Source organism: Cyclopterus lumpus, chromosome 20 (assembly GCF_009769545.1).
Source record: "Cyclopterus lumpus isolate fCycLum1 chromosome 20, fCycLum1.pri, whole genome shotgun sequence".
Taxonomy (NCBI): Eukaryota; Metazoa; Chordata; class Actinopteri; order Perciformes; family Cyclopteridae; genus Cyclopterus; species Cyclopterus lumpus.
In genome coordinates this window covers 4,436,562-4,455,615 of record NC_046985.1, presented here as the reverse complement: position 1 = coordinate 4,455,615, position 19,054 = coordinate 4,436,562, and the positions used below count along the sequence as shown (strand labels likewise).

The following is a 19,054-nucleotide window of genomic DNA, read 5'->3' as shown; positions in this document are numbered from 1 at the left end:
ATTAGCCTCTCCCCCCCCCCCTCAGGGATACCGGGGGCTACTTCATTTTCCAGACAGGGGCAAGTAACACCTGCCTCTCTTTTTTTCCATCGCCATGGCGATAAAAGTGAAAGACGTTACATAACGGAGCTCACCTGCTGTATTCCTACAAAATGAGACCCGTCTCCTCCAAACAGGCGGCCATGTTTGTTTTTTAACCTTTGTTTGCAAATGAGTTAAAAAGGAAATGAGATCTCGTAAAAGTCTAAAATGCGTCTCAAGGTCGTGTTGGAGGAAAGGGCACAGAACAGCTGACGATTAACGGCAAGTTACACATGTTTGACTCATAAAACCCCTTTTAAGCTCAATAAAACATGTACAAAAAGGGTATTATTGACTCGAGCGGTACGCTCATAACGACAGTTCTTCAATCAGAAACTTAAGAAAAAGTGGAAACACTAAAGAAATAACTGAAGACAGTCGCACTTACTGCACCATAACTGTGAGATATCATTTTATTTACCTTTTTCGGACTCACGCCACCATTTTTGGGGTCTAACATATGAATCGTTAAGTCAACTTAATTTTTCTTTTTTTTTTGGAGGTAAATATCAAAAACCTCTCGGCAGTCATAATCTCAACTCTTCTTCAGCTTTCAACCACATATTCAACGCATTTCCTGAAAATAAAAAAAAACTGAAACCGACCTGTAAAAATTGTTGAGCCAAACTTCAAATTTTTTCCGATTAAAAATAAAACAAAAACATTTGCGCCGAAAAGTCAATAAATATTCCGGTTGTTCTCTTTCTTTCTAACACTCATCAGGTGATCGATCGGCTCCATCCGACTTACTCGTAAAGCCGTTGACGGCCACTCGGTCCGGGTGGTAGAATCCCGTCCGGCAGCGGCACGTGTACTTGTCCAAGACGAATCCTCGACCTCGGAGCGGCAAACACTGCGGAGAGACACAAAACGCACCGTACGGTCAGGCCGAGAAGACATGTTGCTATGGCGACGTGTAAGACACGCCACGTAAAAGCCATCGATACGAAGCCAAAAGCGGAGGAAAAAAACAAAAAAACAACAACCCGGAGACGAGAACACGGGATCAGACATCTGGATATTAAATTAGTAAAGCCTCTTGCGTCGGATGGAAAGCACGATAGGAGACTGAGACACCAGGGCCGTTTGCCCAATTACAAGATATCATTAATATCTAAATTAAGACTTATTTGCATGATTCAAGGAGAACCATTCATTTCTACTGTGTGTGTGTGTGTGTGTGTGTGGTTTCCTCTTCTGTATGCAACACATTTGGGTCATTGATGTAAAAAGCAAACCTTTCTTGCCCCCCCCCCCCCCTCCCCCCCTCTAAAACCACATAACATCATATTTTCACACGTTTTTATGTTCCCAGGAAGAGATGATAATGACTTCCTGGGAAACGCCGACGTGGGGCCCAGAACAGCCGACACTCGTAAAGTGTTTTTGACCCGACCCGAGATCTGGGGGGGGGGGGGAGTCTGAATGAAGCACCAGTCATCAACCTGGACTCTGCAGCTATTTCTGAGCGCGTCTCCTGGCACTCGGTGAGGTATGAATTGTGTGAATGAACGGGGGGGGGGGGGGGGGGGGGGGGGGGGGGTGGGGGGCACCAGATAATTACCGGGTTACGATTCAGCGCCTCAGAACCAAACTCCACTGAAGAGGCCGCTCCTCGTGAAGGTGAAGCTGTGTACGGTGCGTTGCCACGACGACAAGACTGGAAGAAGTTGCCGATGTCAAGACGTCTTCTTTGCATGCGTTTAATTAGTGAATGAATGCACTAGCAAACGAACTTTGGGGGAAATGATTGAGTGTAATGTTAAAAAAAAATAAAGAAAAATGTGCTCATTGTTTTTGGTAATTTATGGTTTGCAGCTTTACTGTTTTGGTTCAGCTGTTTTTAAGCAACAAAAAAAAAACATAACAAATTAAAATCGATGCTCATGTTGCTCTTTGTCCGCTAACACATTGTCATATACAACTGTGTTAATACTGTGTGTGTGTGTGTGTGTGTGTGTGTGTGTGTGTGTGTGTGTGCAGTTCAGTGTGTTTCCTACTCTATGTTATAGATTAAAGAGGTTAAAAGCGATCCCTTCAGCTCTCTAAACGAGGTCCGTGCGGTGCAACGTGACTTCCTCTCTGACGCCACACAGTCTGGACAGGTGGAGCGTGCTACAGCCACCGCTGGAGAAACACCCAGAGACGGGTGTGTGTGTGTTCTCCCTGTGTGTGTGTGTGTGTGTGTGTGTGTGTGTGTGTGTGTGACAGGGAGAGCCAGGAATAGCCCTGACAGTGCATCCCACTCCTGCCCCGCTGCGGGGGGGTTGATGCAGGGGCTCGGATGTGGACTGATGTGAACGTGTGTGTGTGTGTGTGTGTGTGTGTGTGTGTGTGTGTGTGTGTGTGTGTGTGGGGCAACGCGGTCCGCCTCCCAGCTACCTGCCCTCAGTCACATGGGGTCCTATAGCGGTCCAGCCGGGAACCAGTCTCTTGTCAGGGGGGCCGTGAACCCAGATGTGTAAAGGAAGTTATATTAAGATGATTTATTAAGACCACTGTTTTGAAAAAATCCAATGAAAATCTTAGATAATATAAGTACTTAAAAGGTAGCATTGTGTATTATTCTTTTCCACCACTAGTGGCACTGTGGAGATTTGATAAGCGGGTCCCCGATTTCATAGAAACGTGCACAGCTGTGACAAAATGCATAAACAAAATGCACGCAAGTACACAATGCAAATGTCAATGTTTATTTATTTATGAGTGAAGGAAATGTTTTATTTTATTTATTTGTATACGCTGATTGTCGACAGAAGTCCTCGGTCGACACAACGCCGTCATCTGAGACGAGGAGGAAGTTAAAATGAGCTCAACTTAAAGCGCTGAAACTGTTTGTCGATTTGTTAACGGGAAGAAAATTAATAAATGTTGACATTTTTCTTTATCGAGTGAAGTATTCGCTGGATCCAGCTTCTGAAATATGAAGATGTTCTGCGCCTCTCCGTCACAGCAAATTAAATATCTTTGTTGTTTTGACAGTTGGGAAAAGTCCCCTTTGGTCCTGTGAAATGGTGACGGGCGCTTCTCACTTATTTAATATCTCGACCAAACCTATTTGTTTTTAAAATCAACAAATCACTCTTCCTGCCTCTTTTATAATGACGTTATTGTCAAATAAACAATTTATACAGCTGTTTAGGGCTCATCAAAATGGCAATCAAGATAAACCAATTAGTTATTATTCTGTCTTATTGTCTCTTTTTGTATATTCACTATTGTTCCTTTTATAAAGCAACATATTATTCATCCAACTCTATTAATCTGTGGAACACTCGATGACTAAAACCATCCCAGCCGCTCAGCGATCAGGAGGCAACGCGTAGCACTGACCTACTTTCATACGCACCACGTTTGATATTAATTATGCTTGATGATGTTCTGTTGGAAGCAGCTCGGGCGGCCATGTTGTTCTTTCCATAACGAGCTGAAGGCCTCGACGTCGCTGCCTGACAGCAGAGATCACATCAACTGATGATATCGTTATTAATCTATAAAGTCTAGAAGATTGAGAATAATGTGTTTGACTGCACGGAGCCTCCGATAAAGAGATGAAATATTAAAACCTGAGCTATGAATTAACTGCTTGAGAAGTAAAATTAAAAATAGGTAAACTAGATGAGTAAATATGATCTTCACTTTTTTATTCTTTATGACAGAGCTTATGTTGTCTGTCCCCCCCCCCCCCCCCCCCCCCTCCCCTCCCCCACCAGCACGACTCGTTGTTTACACACCAGCTGAGGCGGCTGTCAATCAAACGCACTCTGACATGCTAATTGCCACGGTGACATGTGTGTGACCGCGAGCGAGAGCCTTTTTTAAATCGGAGTGCGTCACAACGTCGTGGTCTTCCTCTCTGGCGTGTGTGTGTGTGTGTGTGTGTGGGCAATTTCGGTGGTGTCTGTAACGTGGTTGAGATCAATTGATAACAAATCTAATATCAATTAAATTCATACGAAGCAATAAACAGAAACCACAACTCCATCTCGGCACTTGAGGCTTGAATGCTGAGTGGCCAAAAGGTTTGTGGACAGCCCAGTCCCATCTTCCACGATATTAATGATATTAATTAATTAATTAATTAATTAAATCTAATTTTAGACACATGATAAGCAATTGGGGCTGCAGGATATTGGAAAATAATGGAGTGGCACTATTGTATTTTTTCTTCAATATATATATTGCAAAAATAAAATAAAATACGGGAATATTTACATTATTTAGGCAACGTAATTACCATTTCACAATTGAAATCAGAAAAAATAAACAATGTAAATAAACGGCGCTCTCTCCCTCGCGACCCCTCAGATTTCTTGTGTGGTTTTAAAGCGCACTTAAAGCATAATAAATAAAGACCTGAGTAACTTTCAAAACAAACTCGCAACTATAAATTCACTAAAAGCAAATCCTCTGCACATCATTGCCTCCCTGCATACAAATGTACACACACACACACACACACACACACACACACACACACACACACTTCCTCCTGACATCAAACGCAGCAGTTATCTTCCATCACCTTTCTGTAACATGGAGCGGGGGAATAGAAAACAACTCTTAATTAATGCGGAGGCCAGTTGTCTTCCACCTGATCGGGAAACCAGAAACCAGCTGAATTCTGCCGGCTCATTAAGCCGAGGACTCTCCCCTCTCTTTGAAAGAAAGCCCACGCTCTTTCCGGTCCGGCACAGTGTCTCATCAACCACTAATAGGCCTCTGTAGATATGTGTGAGCATCCTACACGGTGCAGCGTAAACCCTGGAGGACGGCTCCTCGTCCCACAATTACAGACTGAACTATCGGATGTGCAGAAAGGAGGTTGCTTGGCTGGAGGGCAATTTACCCGGTTGTCACTGGGTTTGCATGTACTGTATGTGCAGTGTGCTGTAAACCCGCCAGCTCAGAACGGGTGTGAAGGCACTGGGGAAATTAGGCAGTGTTCGTTCTAATGGAAGGATTTAAAAAAAAAAGTTTCACCTGCTCTGTTAAACAATGAAGTTTGTTTTTCGTGGCCCTGGAGGAGGAGCCAATAAGGAGAAAATAAGGCATTGACCAAGCATGGAGGGTTTAACAAAGAGACACCATCAAGTTGCATCTTGGGATTCGTAGGCTTTGGGGACCCATTGTAGGCGTTTGGGGAGCCATTGAGTTTGGGGATCCATTGAGTTTGGGGACCCATTGTAGGCGTTTGGGGACCCATTGTAGGCATTTGGGGACCCATTGAGTTTGGGGACCCATTGTAGGCATTTGGGGACCCATTGTAGACGTTTGGGGACCCATTGTAGACGTTTGGGGACCCATTGTAGGCGTTTGGGGACCCATTGAGTTTAGGGACCCATTGTAGACGTTTGGGGACCCATTGAGTTTAGGGACCCATTGTAGACGTTTGGGGACCCATTGAGTTTGGGGACCCATTGTAGGCATTTGGGGACCCATTGTAGGCGTTTGGGGACCCATTGAGTTTGGGGACCCATTGTAGGCGTTTGGGGACCCATTGTAGGCATTTGGGGACCCATTGTAGACGTTTGGGGACCCATTGTAGGCATTTGGGGACCCATTGTAGACGTTTGGGGACCCATTGTAGACGTTTGGGGACCCATTGTAGGCGTTTGGGGACCCATTGAGTTTGGGGACCCATTGTAGACGTTTGGGGACCCATTGAGTTTAGGGACCCATTGTAGACGTTTGGGGACCCATTGAGTTTGGGGACCCATTGTAGGCATTTGGGGACCCATTGTAGGCGTTTGGGGACCCATTGAGTTTGGGGACCCATTGTAGGCGTTTGGGGACCCATTGTAGGCATTTGGGGACCCATTGTAGACGTTTGGGGACCCATTGTAGACGTTTGGGGACCCATTGTAGGCATTTGGGGACCCATTGTAGACGTTTGGGGACCCATTGTAGGCGTTTGGGGACCCATTGAGTTTGGGGACCCATTGTAGACGTTTGGGGACCCATTGAGTTTAGGGACCCATTGTAGACGTTTGGGTACCCATTGTAGATGTTTGGGGACCCATTCCAAGGACTAAAAGTTGGACTCGCTCTACCTATACATTGTCTATCTTTCCTTGTGTATTTTTATCTTTTACATTGTCTATCTCTCTTTGTGTATTTTTATCTTGTACATTGTCTATCTCTCTTTGTGTATTTTTATCTTGTACATTGTCTATCTCTCTTTGTGTATTTTTATCTTGTACATTGTCTATCTCTCTTTGTGTATTTTTATCTTGTACATTGTCTATCTTTCCTTGTGTATTTTTATCTTGTACATTATCCATCTTTGTTGTTTGCTGCTACTCGCTGGCTGTGGGCCATCAAACGAAAATGTCGTTGTATAACAACAATGACAATAAAAACCTCTTTATCTTTATCTGTGTTGATGGGCGAGTGAATTGCCGAAACGTCCCTTTGACTGTCGGCTGTAGCTCACGGGATGAGCGGTGGTCCCGTAACCACAAGGTACCTGGTTCGATCCCCCCTCTCCCTCCATAGATTTTGGTATTGTGACACCACTATGGTGGATGGAGCCTCTTGAAGTGCACCAGATTGAACCTCCTAGCCCACCATAGTATGATATTACACTCCCTAACCCCAAACTCTAATTGGCTGTCACCGAGAATATGAAGGAGCACAATGTACATTTTGGCTAAATAGTCACTTAACGCTCACGATGATAAGTTGGAGCAGCAAGCCGTACAAGGTCGTGTGTAGCTCTGTGTGTAGCTCGGTGTACGAGAGAGCAAGAGAAGAATGAGTTTTGACGTCAATATCTTTGCTTCTGGCCGGCATCATCCAAAAGAAATGTTTCTCCGTTGGGCTGGGCTGAATATAAATTGGGTGCTGGCTCCGTTTCAAGCCTGTGCATTAGTCTAACTCAGACACACAAAGAGACACACTGCTGAGAGCTGGATGGCTGTGGCTCTGTGCTCAGGGGGCCAGCCAGCCAGCCAGCCGGGCCTTTAAACGAGGTCAACTAGCAGAAGTTAGCCGGGGCTGAGCTGCCCGGACGGCGAGGCCTCGTTTTGGGCGCAGTCCAAAAGACCAGAGCCTTTAACACCGGCGAGATAAACACTCTGGCCTGGAGGGAGCTTAGCGCTGCCATCAGACTGGGACCAGTAAACACACAACAGACGCCACTGGGCCCAGTAAACACACAACAGACGCCGCTGGGTTATTGCCGTCGTAATCACATCCACAGCTCACGCGAGTGTCAAAGTGAACCCGGGCGCATGTTTACTCCACGTTCGCATGCCTGAAATGCACGTTAATGTCGGCTCTCCCAGTAGAGAGTCGTGCAAACAGAGGCACCACATGTACACACACACACACACACACACACACACACACACACACACACACACACGCTCGAGTGCATGAAGAAAAACAAGGACAGCGAGTACATCCTCAAAGCGGGGCACAAAACGCTGCCGTCCACTCAACCGACACTTCAACCGCTCTTCCTCACGCAAAATCCCCGTCAACCTAATTTGTAACTTGAAAGTGATTCAAGTAAGCCTCGTTTTTTTTTCTTTACGATTCAGAAATCACGTCACACTACTCGAGAATGAGCCCTTCGATGGAGAGGAAACCGATCTGACCTTCGATGTCATCTTCGGTCGATGCAAAACGAGCGCCGCCGAACGAAATAATGGCGACACCAAACTATATCTGCGTATTTCACGCCACAGGTGGAACCGTCCTGGGTAAAGCAGCTTCTAAACCTTGTTAAATGCAGCTTTTGTCCCATGTTTGTTCCTAAAGGCCTTCGAGTCCATCCAGGGTGTCTGGAACCCTCCCCCCCCCCCTTCAGGGACACAATGAGTAGCTTCGGTATGAGCGAGAACCTTTGGACTAGAACCCCTGATCTTTCACCCAAATGTCAAGAGTATCTGATCCTCCTCGATGCCGACTGGGAGGAGACCCCTGAAGGGGACTCTATCCCTACTGGGATGGAAACGCCTCAGGAGGTGCACAGGATGCCGCGGAGGAGAGGGGGAAATCTTGATTTTCTTGCTCAGCCTTCTGAAATTGAATGAAAGTGATGGAAAATTGGATTGATGGTCCAAAATTCAATGCGGGCAACAACAACAACAAAAAAAACGTGTTGGATTTTCCATCTGTGGAAAGTCACCTTTTGTTTGTGGGAATGCTGAGTGCAGAGCTGGGGTTATATAAACAGCTTAATCAGACCTAAAGTGAAGGCAGGAGCCAGGTTACTTTAAAGGAAGATACCGTCACTCAATATGTTTTCCTCTGCACACCCCGGTCTCTCTCAGTCTATTTCCATCCTCCGTAAGCATACAGCTGTCCTCATTTCACGTCCAATCTCATGGGTCCCTAGACAAATGTTACCTCTACATTACACTTCTTTTTCCAATCCTCCCCGGACCGAGTGTTTGCTGTCTGTCTCGTGTTTTTTTTTTTTTTGTGGCGTGCTGCCGAGGCCCGGGCACCGCCGATGTGAGACTGCGCCCAGGGGGGGGGGGGGGGCCGAGTGTGCTCGAGCCTTCAAAGCGTTTCCATGTAAATTCAGAGTTACAGCATTATCCACAGAGCCAATTAGAGGGACAGTGGTTGAGGAAAGGGCTGAGGCCCCCCCCCCCCCCCCCCCCCCCCCCGAGTTACAACCAGAAGTGTCTTGTGCCCCTCAACCACGACGTCTTCATCTCCGATGGCCCAGAGACGGACCCACGGGACTGCGTTGTCCAATGTGGGATTTTGAATTTGGTAAATCAGTGGTTTTATTTCTATTTATTGGGAACACTAAAAAAAAAAAAAAAAAATGTCCTTGGATGACAAAGATAGCGCATTTGCAAACTGAATCCTCTATGTTATTTTTGCTTCTTCTTGGATATTGAGTGATGAAATCCTGGCAATGTTAAAGAAAATATCCAAAGTATACTCGAGTATCCTGAACCGGACCGTGTTGGCAGGACACGCCATCGGATGTTTCATTTCCATGGCGCTATAAAAAACGTTTTTAAAAGGTTTGTTTTTCTTTACCCCAAAAGTGTTTCCAAGATGTAGCACTCCATCCATCTGCCATCCCAAAACTCCTTAATCTTTCTTTCTACAGTGGAAGGAAACTCACATATCCTCTCTTTCCTATAGTCTTGAGTAGGACCGAGTGTCTCTCCACAAACATCTTCCAACAGAAAATCTCTGTCCCAAAAACACAGAGGGCTACCAGCCGAAATGTGATCAACAACAGCGAGACAGTTAGTTAGTGCTTCCTTCACCTGCTGCTCAAATACACCCACTGTTCTCTCTTTTTAGAAGTTGGAAATGGTTTCCCAGTGATTTAAACTAATGACACCCGGACCTCCTCCTCAATGGGTCCTCGCATCGCTCTCACGTCACCCCGGTTCGGATGTCGAGGACCCAACTCAAGGTCCTCCTCCTCCTCATCTGGAAGGCTTTGAATTGTCTTGCCACAGAAAGTATTAGTGAACAACTAAAGCCGCATACTTCTGCTTAAAGTCCTGTCGCTGTTATTTATAAATGACGAAATGATGTGTTTGATTACCACATGTTCCCGTCAACTCGGAGGCATAATCACAGCTTTGGTGAGATCACTGTAGCAATTAAAAATTAGCAATCACCCTATTTATAGGCTCCTGAACATACTGTAATAGGCAACCTAGCAAGCGCTGGAGGTAATTAGGATGCTTCGCGCCCTTTTTTCCTGCACCCAAATTGCTGAAACGAGATCAGCAGGTGTGAAGGGGCCGTGTCCTGGTGTGAAACTCCTCTTAGTGGAAGGTCCCGTGAGGGGAACCCCTGGCCCACTGCGCCGCCGTGTTTCTAACAGAAGGGGAATTCCCAAGATGCTAAAAGTGGGAACACTCGGAAGCCGTCGAAGGAAACGAGTAGACGAATGTTACTCGGCGAGGGTTTCTGGGAGTCTGGGAGTCGACGGAGCATTCGGGCACGATTGTCAAGCCAGACGTCAGTGTGTCGGAGAAGGTCTCTCACGTCCAACTCCTTTTAGACTGAAGACCTTTCAGAACTGTGTTTACAGTCTTCTGGGATACATTACTAGTCCTAAAATGATCTACTGGTTAGAAAAAGTGAGGTGAAAATGACGTAATTGCACTCGCTACAGTTTTTTTTCCATGTTGCACTCGAGAGTTCATTTCAGCAGCAGAATACTGGACGAACCCCGCAGTTGGATTTACAGTACATTCGGATACATTTTTAATTTGATTGCCGACACCAGAGACAACTCATTATGGGACAGAACCGGGGCCCAAACACCTTTTGCATGCAAATGAAGCAACATTTTTTGATCAATCTCTCCCTCTTTTTTTTTTTTGACATTCACTGATTAATGAATTTCATTGGCAATCAGTTTTTCAAAGTTCTTTTAAATGAATCTCATCAATTCCACCTGCCACACGTCCCTCTGAAGCCAAAAGAAAGAACCGGCTCCTCGATTCAGAGGTGTACGTTTCACTCCTGTGGTCCAGAGCAGATAAAAGGACTTCTTACAATGGCCGACCATTACAATGCGTGGCCTTTGTTTCATCTTTGTAAGTTAGAGGCGGCTGTAAAGTGAAGATTACAGGACATGTAAATCACAGACGCAGTAGGTGACGTGGCGTCTGCGGTTTTAAATCTCAACTTCAGCTCCACTTGAACCGAGAGAGGTCGTTGGTCGAGCTAACAGCTAACGCTAACCGGGGTCGCATGGGTTTGCATTATGATGCAGCCCAGCTCTGTGAAGTACACGTGAGTATTGGGATTGAGCTCAATCATAAGACGATCACGATGTCTTCAAATCATAGAGAGAAAATTAATAAATGCAGTTTGTTTTCACAGAAATATAAAATAGATATTAAGTATGACCTGTATAACCTCCTAACACTAACTCTGAGCTGCTTATCCTCACTATTTTTATAATTGTTGTGTTATCATAACAATGACAATTGTGAGCTTTTGTTCAGATATGTAAATATCAGTCTATATGTTACTGGTTCTCAGGAGGTTATGATAGATAATTAAAACTAACGATGCAAATAATGTTTTAAATCCGACTACGGGACTGTAGACGGTTTCTTCAGGGTTGTCAAAAGGTTTGTTTCAGTTCTTACAAAGAAAATCAGAAGGTCAGAATCGGCCAAAAGAAATTGCGACCGTTGCATCTCTATCTATTAGAGAGAGAGAGAGAGAAAGAGAGAGAGAAAGAGAGAGAGGGGAGCAGCACTTGTGTTAACACTGATGTGTTATTAATAGCAGAAGGTACACAGCGGAGGAATCAGCGTGTGATTGAGATGATAGCCGGCTGGGCCAAGGACGACCTTGTGAACCAAGGTCAAGATGTAACAGGGCTTTAACAGACAGAGCTGGAATATCCACTTCAGGTAGGGGGGGGGGGGGGGGGGGGGGGGGGGTCAAGCTAGAGGAACCCAGGGGACCACTGAAGTCACTAGGGTTCATCCTCTGGGGACCGTGAATGTTTCCGGCGAATTCCGTGGCAATCCATCAAACTCGTTCTGAGCAATAAGCTAATTGATTGAAACATTCATCATCGTCCACGGACGCGTTCCCCCCCTATGAAAGGTTCCCCCAGGGCGGCAGAGTCCTGGACTTTTGAAGAACGGAGAAACCCACTAATGAAAAGTGCCATTAGTGGGAGATGAGAGGTAAGGTGTGTGTGTGTGCGTGTGTGTGTGTGTGTGTGTGTGTGGGCGGCGGCACGCGTACACCTTTTCTACGGGAAATGAAGCCGGTGCTCGGCTGTGCGATGATTCATCCGCCGTCACCACGATCGGCACACATCAGACGGGCCGCGTCGTTAATCAAAGGAAATACGATGTTTGCTCTTCTGTCTGTCAGAGTTTACCATCAAATGGATTGCTATATACAGTATATATATATATATATATATATATATATATATATATATATATATACACTATATTGTCCTTGACAGCAGCGTTGCCATAGTTGAGTGCAAGTTCCTGTAATTTGATAGTGATTTAAGCAGTGCTTATTTTTAAAAGAAAATGATTTACAAAAATATGTTTTTAATATAAATTTAAGTTATCTACATTTTATCAAGTTATATTTGTCCATCTTTCTGTCTGTCTGCACGTCTATCTATCCATGTATCTCCCTTGTAAGCACACACACACACACACACACACACACACACACTGTGATAAGAGCAATGGGTTGCTCCGATCGATCCCCCACCAATCGTTAACAGCCGAATAAACAGTTGTCGACTCATGATACTTTATCTTTCCCTCTTGCTCATCATTTAAATACTTCATTACAATGTTGTTGTAGTTCATCCCGCACCATTAACTCCGGGTTGCTCACGAGCTCATCTGCAGCTCCACTGGTGGAAATAAGTATGAAATCCATCCGTGCAGAAAGAAAATGAGGATGACTGTTAACGACTGTTAGCTTTTGAAAACACGGCACGTAGCCCTCAAATAACCACAGGCTCTTCTTTTATTTTGGGGGGGGGGGCACTGGCAAACAGCAGCTTGAGAGGCGGGATGTGAGGGGAGGCCCGGGGGTGGGGGGGGGGGGGGGAAGCTGGCCGGCCGGCCCGGGACGACCGCGTCTTCTCAAAAATTCAATTGCCGGAAAAGAAAAAAAAAAAATGGCCGCACTTGAAAAAAGCGCCGGTGGACGTGAAAGGAGGTCAGAGACGTTAAGGACAACAACAAAAAACAACAAATGTGGAGTCTTAAATGTGAGTGGAAGTGCGGCACCGCTGCAAATGTTCTTATAAAGAGCTTCTGGGGGGGGGGGGGGGGGGGGGTGACTACGTCCATGAAACGCCGACGGGGGTATTTTTTAGACTTTCTATTCGTAGCCTCCCACGTCACCTCTGGTCGTGCACTTTAGGACCAGGAAGACGCGCACGAAGCTTGAACAGACGCTCTAGCACGACAGTGGCGACGAGGCGGTTAAAAGCACTGCGTTGTACGCGGACGTCGTGACGATGACGAGCACTCCTTCGTGACGAAGCTCTCGTGCGACACGAAGTCACGTCCACGACAGCTTTCGTAATTCAGCTGCACGTGAGCACTTCTTGCACTGTAAGCACACTGAGGTCGTTATTTTTGCAAACCCAGCTCAAATCTAGACCAGTAGCAATGTGTTTTCTCTTCTAGCAGCCACACACACACACACACACACACACACACACACGCGCGCGCGCACACTATGTCGAATGTCTCTGGCATTGACTGTCCACAGAAAGGTGGAAGTACTCAGACAAAGAGAGTGATTAATTATTCAAAGAGGCTCACTGCACATCCATTACATCGCATGCATTATGAAGGAGTCTGATCTCCAGCATCTCGTCACGATCTATCGCCCCTGACGACGAGGCCGAGCCGGCAGGTAAGAGGCTTCGACCAGAAGCCTGGAATTAGTGAACTGGGATGGAAACGTAAAGTTTTAGTGAGTTGGACTACAAATAGACAATTTTGGTTGTTAGGCTTTTAGCGTCTTTTAGTAAAATCTTTTTTTTTTACGCTCCACAATGTTACTGTGTTGATCCCCTCTAGCCGCTAACCTGCCCGGCAACAAGCAAATTAAACAAAGTGAGCTAAGTGGAACATTTAGCAGTTAAAGAGATTTTTTTCCGAAAAATAGAGCTAAAAGAGAGACGATATTGATGATGATAAAACATGAAAACATGAAAATTAAATTAAATATCATGCTACTCGTGGTTTTTGGAAAACTGTTTGCTAACTAAGTAAATGTTGTATTTGCTACCCTTTTGTTTCAGCTGCCCCCCAAGTAACCAAATATAAAATCAGAAATATTAATATTTCTGACTTCCAAGTATTTCTCTACATTTCTCTCTTCATTTTGTTGTCTTTTCGTCTTCATCACTCGTGGCATGTGACAGAAAACGCTCATCGGGAAGGAAGCGCGGGGATTAGACTCCAAACTATGCACGAAAGCACGCTTGGTTTTGTTATTTATTTATTAATTTTTTGTTCATGTTTGTCCGGCTACAACTGCCTTTTGATCCTGTAACCCTGTGTTTTGCATATAATGACATAACAATGATCCTTGAATGAGTTGCAAATTGATGAAAATAAAAAATAAATGAAATGACCATGCAGGAGGTGGATAGATGACACCCTCTTACAAATAGTCCGAGAGCTCCGCCCACACGTTTCAAGGTCTATTTCTCATCGGTATGAAAATGGACGGGGCTATTTCTTCCTCTCCATCTCCATCATCACTTAACTTTTAAATTAAATATGTTTCTTCTTGACCGTGTAAACTGACTCTTGAGATGGTGGAACAAAGTCCTTCTCTCCGTGAGTCACGCAGAGCATTCATTCATACATGAATATCATTTTTAAACTATTGTATAGTAATCAAAAAGCACTGCACAACGTTGATATGCTTCGGGAAACAAATCAAACTCATATACACGCATTTTTAAAAAAAACAGCCTGTTCAGTTAAGTGGTTGTAACGGTATCATTAAAGAGGAAATTAAGATTCGTAGCCATCCAGCGCCTCGTCGAGACGTGACCGTGCGGGTTACGGTTCACTCTTTTCACAGAGCCAATCAATCCTCCGGCTAATCTGCGTGTTTTCGGGGGCCCGCTCACCTCCATCGTGGTCAGGTTGCATCGATGCGTTCCAGCGAACCAGCCGTCGGCGGAGCACTGGTCGATGTCGACATCCTGCAGATTAATGTCCACTCGCACCACGCCCCTGCAAGACAGGAGGACACACCGTTAACCCGGATGTTGGAGGATTAGCCGCGTCGGAGCAGGAGTGAGGAACGCTGCATTAATTACAGGTTTTGGTTCATAGAGATCGCAGCCGGGGCACAAGAGCACTCTGTCGAGAATTCACACAACGAACAGTTATTATTTACCATTTAAAACTGGCTTGTGTTCAAACATGCATGTGAATACGTAATTAACAGATAATGGTAAGAAAAAGAAGAAAAGAAATCCTCATATTTGGCCAATTATAGGATGGTAAAAGATACATAAAATAGTTATTAATGCATTCACCTTACATTCACCTTTCTACAACTTCTACTATTACAAATTAGTAGAATTCGATGCTAATATAAACCAGATATAATAATAATAATAATAATAATAATAATAATAATAATAATAATGGACCGTGTGCGGGGGAGAAAGTTTTCGTCACTTTCAAAGTAACCAGGATTTAAACTGCAGATAAGAACTGCTAGCAGATTAATTATGGGGACAATTTGTCCAAATAACAGCTAAATAACTGACTCCACGGCTACTTCGAAAAACCCTGAACTTTTAATGCAAATGCACAGTTAATCAAGGATTACATCTTTCAAAACCGAACACAAAAACACAACCGCAAAGTCAGAAGAGAACGCAAACTACTGGACCGTAAAACCAAACGTGCACCTTTCAATCCCCTCTCTTCCTGCTGCAGCTTGAAGCTCACATCGGCAGCGAGAGACGATAAACTGTCAATAGATCACTTAACGCAACAAAACACTCAGCGGCGGTTGCTTGGAAAAAGGCTGGAGCCTCTGGTCGATGCGGGGCCGGGCCGAGCCGGGCAGGAACCTCTAACGTGTGGGGGGGGGGGGGGGGGGGGGGGGATAGGGGGGGGGTTGCACTTCCTTAGCCGCCCTAAAGCTGGAAGAGAAGGTCAGCGCCTGTGATACTGAAGGTCAGTCCCTCTGATTTTCACCATCTATTCACCGGACTGGCAGATGTCTTTTTTTTTTGTTCTATCTTGACAGCTGCAGCACACGGGACAGACCAATGAATACAGCATATGAGGAAAAACAAGCAATTATACACCGGATCCCTATTTTTAATCTACGGATAAACTTTACATTAAAGACGTGTGCAGTTCAGCAAGAACCTCTCGAGCGCCTCTCGGTGACCCCGGCCCACGTGGAGCGCATGAGGCGTTGTTAAATCTATACTGACTTCAAACTTTGTGGAGGACATGCTCCAGAGTTACAGCTCTGCGGGGATGAGTGTCATGACTTATACATTTGCATAGAGAACCAACTGGCGCAAAGGGAGAAAAGCTCGATGTTGTCATGGTAGTCTGCAGACCGTTGGATCGGTGTGAACAACAGACAAACTCCTCCAGTCCGGGTTGTAATGTGTTTAAATCGGGCAAAAAAAAACGGAGCTGTAAACCAGCGACTGACTTTGTAAAAAAACTTTAACTGCCGCGATGCTCGTGCGAGTATTGACATCCACGTTATTTAGAGGATGTAACAGATAGCAAAGATAAGAGCAGAGTGCAGACACGACTGACTTTGGTCTTCCGATTTATAGCCGGAGCTACAGAAAGGATGGATGACCGAGTTCCAAAATGTATGGAAGTCAATGAGAAAGTGACTCTACTTCTCTTGATTTATTCCCTCAGTAAACATTGTAAACATGAGTTTATGGTCTCAATCTCTAGTTTCAAGTCTTCTTCAATACAGCGTGATGTTCATTTAGTAAAGTATGTCCCCATTTAGAGACAAACAGACGTATGCTTTAGGGGCGGGGCTACGTTGCGATTGACAGGTCGCTACATCATTTCTCCGCCGTCCAAATATGGTCACTTCCAATTCACTGGTTGCAACAAAAAAAATGGCGACGGCCACGACGTCAAACTCGAGGCTTCAAAGCTCGAGTTTGACGGGTGTCGTCATGACGACTACGCGCACTTCCTGTCGAGTCTTTTCATCGTATTCACAGTGCCAGAGGTCTGATTCTGAATAGGTAATCATATAAAATGAACTATTCTGATGGTCTTGCACTTGACTGGTGATTTTAGTTTTTATTAATAGTTCCCAAAACCAACGTAAGAGCTGTGCACAAAGGCACAAAACGATAATTACGTGTTAGCTTACCCTTCGTTAGCATTAATATAGCATACACACAAATCCAACAGTTAAGCTAATGTCCTTAAAACATACATAGTTATTACATTCATTACAAATAAACTAACCTTGTGCATCTTCGGGGGAGCGCTACAACCTTTACTTTAGTCTTTGTTTGGGGTTTAAATCGGACATATTTGCCGTAAACGTAACCTTAAATCCTTCAAAATAAAAGGCACCTTCTTTCAAAACAGGAAACGAGACACATCTTGCTCAAGGCTTGTCAAACACCTACAACTACGGACCCATGAAGCGTTAACGTGTTGGCATAAAATTAGAAGATCTCTGGGATGGGCTCATAATAAAAGTGGCATTTAAAGCACAGTTCAAAAGCAGGTGTAAAGGACACAGGACGAAGCACCGACGGCACGACTCGAACTTCATCAGCGGAAAAAAGCTGCCAACACTTTAATCGAGTATATTCCGTCTATGTCTCCCTCTCCGTTTAGCTTACTGTGACTGTATCAGAAAATAACAACAAAAAAGATGCTGATATCACACTTTTTTAACACCTTGTTAACACCTCGTCCCATCGACTGCTCCCATTTGGTTTCCATAGTTACGCCTCAGTCAAAACCAGCTCTCGTGTTGCCAGTGTCTCGCCGCGTTCGGGAGGAAAAGGCTTCCACTTCTCTGCGATTTAAAAAAGAAGAGGGCGGCCGGAAAAAAAGCCCTCGAAACTGTGAAACAAAAAACAACCCACAGGTGTGTGATCAATAACTGTAATCGCGTCGGCCCCGATCGGCACGGCTCAGTGACCGGGACTCGGAAACGGAATGGATGTTTTGATTAGTGCTCACAGGTCAGAGAGGTCAATCGAGTGGATGCCACACATGTCTCGTCAAAGAGCACGAACGTCGTTGTTAAATACAGGTAACCATGGCGATGGCAGCATTCGCTCGTCCTGTGAAACAGATCTGACCTCGAAAGGCCTCGAAGTCTTAATCTTAAAATAATACGAACCAAACCAATAAATGGGGAGGTGTCACTCCCACATAAAAAGCAACGATTTGAGGTCGCTTTACATTTTTAACACGACTTAAGGACTGAGATCAAGACCCTGATCCTCTCCCCAAACAAATAAGCAATTAATCAAAATCACCAATCTTTGCCTCCAATCGACAACGGAGGCTTGAGAGGGTAAACAAAAGCTCCATGCAGAAAACTGGGAAATTAAAATCACGTGGATAACAGATATCAACCGATATAAATGAGTTCATTGTGAGTTATGAGACCCAACAGCTGATTGGGGCGTATCAGCAAATGCACCTCCCACGATATATATATAAATACATCTTCAACCCTTTTTTTTTAATAATATAAATAAAAGTGGAGGAGCCGGTTCACTGTGACCGGCTCCCAGTGGACGCCGAGTGCAACGCTCTCTCATCGCCTGTAATATTAATAAAAGAAACAGAGCGCGCTCTCCTTTCATCCCTCCATTCTGTGGTGGGTTCTAAAGGCCAGGCCGGTGAAAGAGAGGAGCGTCCCACCAACGGGGGGCTCCGGTGATAATGTTAGGCCCCCGGCATTATGAAGCTGATCTGGGTAAAAGGATGTTTTTTGCCCATTTCGGGCGCCGTGGTTAAAGTCTGGACTCATCGGATGGATGGGTACAGACTAATACCAGAATCTGCTCTATTAACAGCTGTTATTAGCCATCTATGTGACCAATGGAGCAACATCATGTCAGTGCTTTTCCATACGCAATTAATTTACATTCATGTTTATATATCCATGAATACATTACATGGTCAAACATGGTGAATATTACTGCACAGAACCATACAGCTCTAAAAACTTTCATATTTACTATTGTATTTTTTTCTTTAATGTGTGACTTTTGCACTACATTTATCATTCTGCACCAACACGTTAGTTGGCAGTAAAACTGTGAATTATTAGCTAACAATATCAAATTAGCCTTAATTAATTGTAGGACACGGTAAACTAAGATTTACTATTTTACTAATATTAAGTAAGTATAAACTGTAACGGCTCGTAAAATAACTGTTGATGGTGGACAACACCCGTAAACTTTCTATTGAACTTCAAAAGCAAAATGAGATTTAATACTTTT

General features: G+C 44.7%; 1 protein-coding gene across 1 annotated transcript in view; it reads right to left on the bottom strand.

Moving 5' to 3' along the window:
• gpr158a (G protein-coupled receptor 158a) overlaps positions 1–19,054 on the bottom strand; it is a 56,498-nt gene that overhangs the window by 32,235 nt on the left and 5,209 nt on the right. Inside the window, exons 2-3 of the mRNA XM_034560660.1 lie at positions 14,687–14,792; positions 832–934 (exon numbers count right to left, since the gene is read on the bottom strand). Of these exons, the coding sequence (XP_034416551.1) occupies positions 832–934; positions 14,687–14,792 (209 nt within the window). The remainder of the gene's footprint in view (positions 1–831; positions 935–14,686; positions 14,793–19,054) is intronic.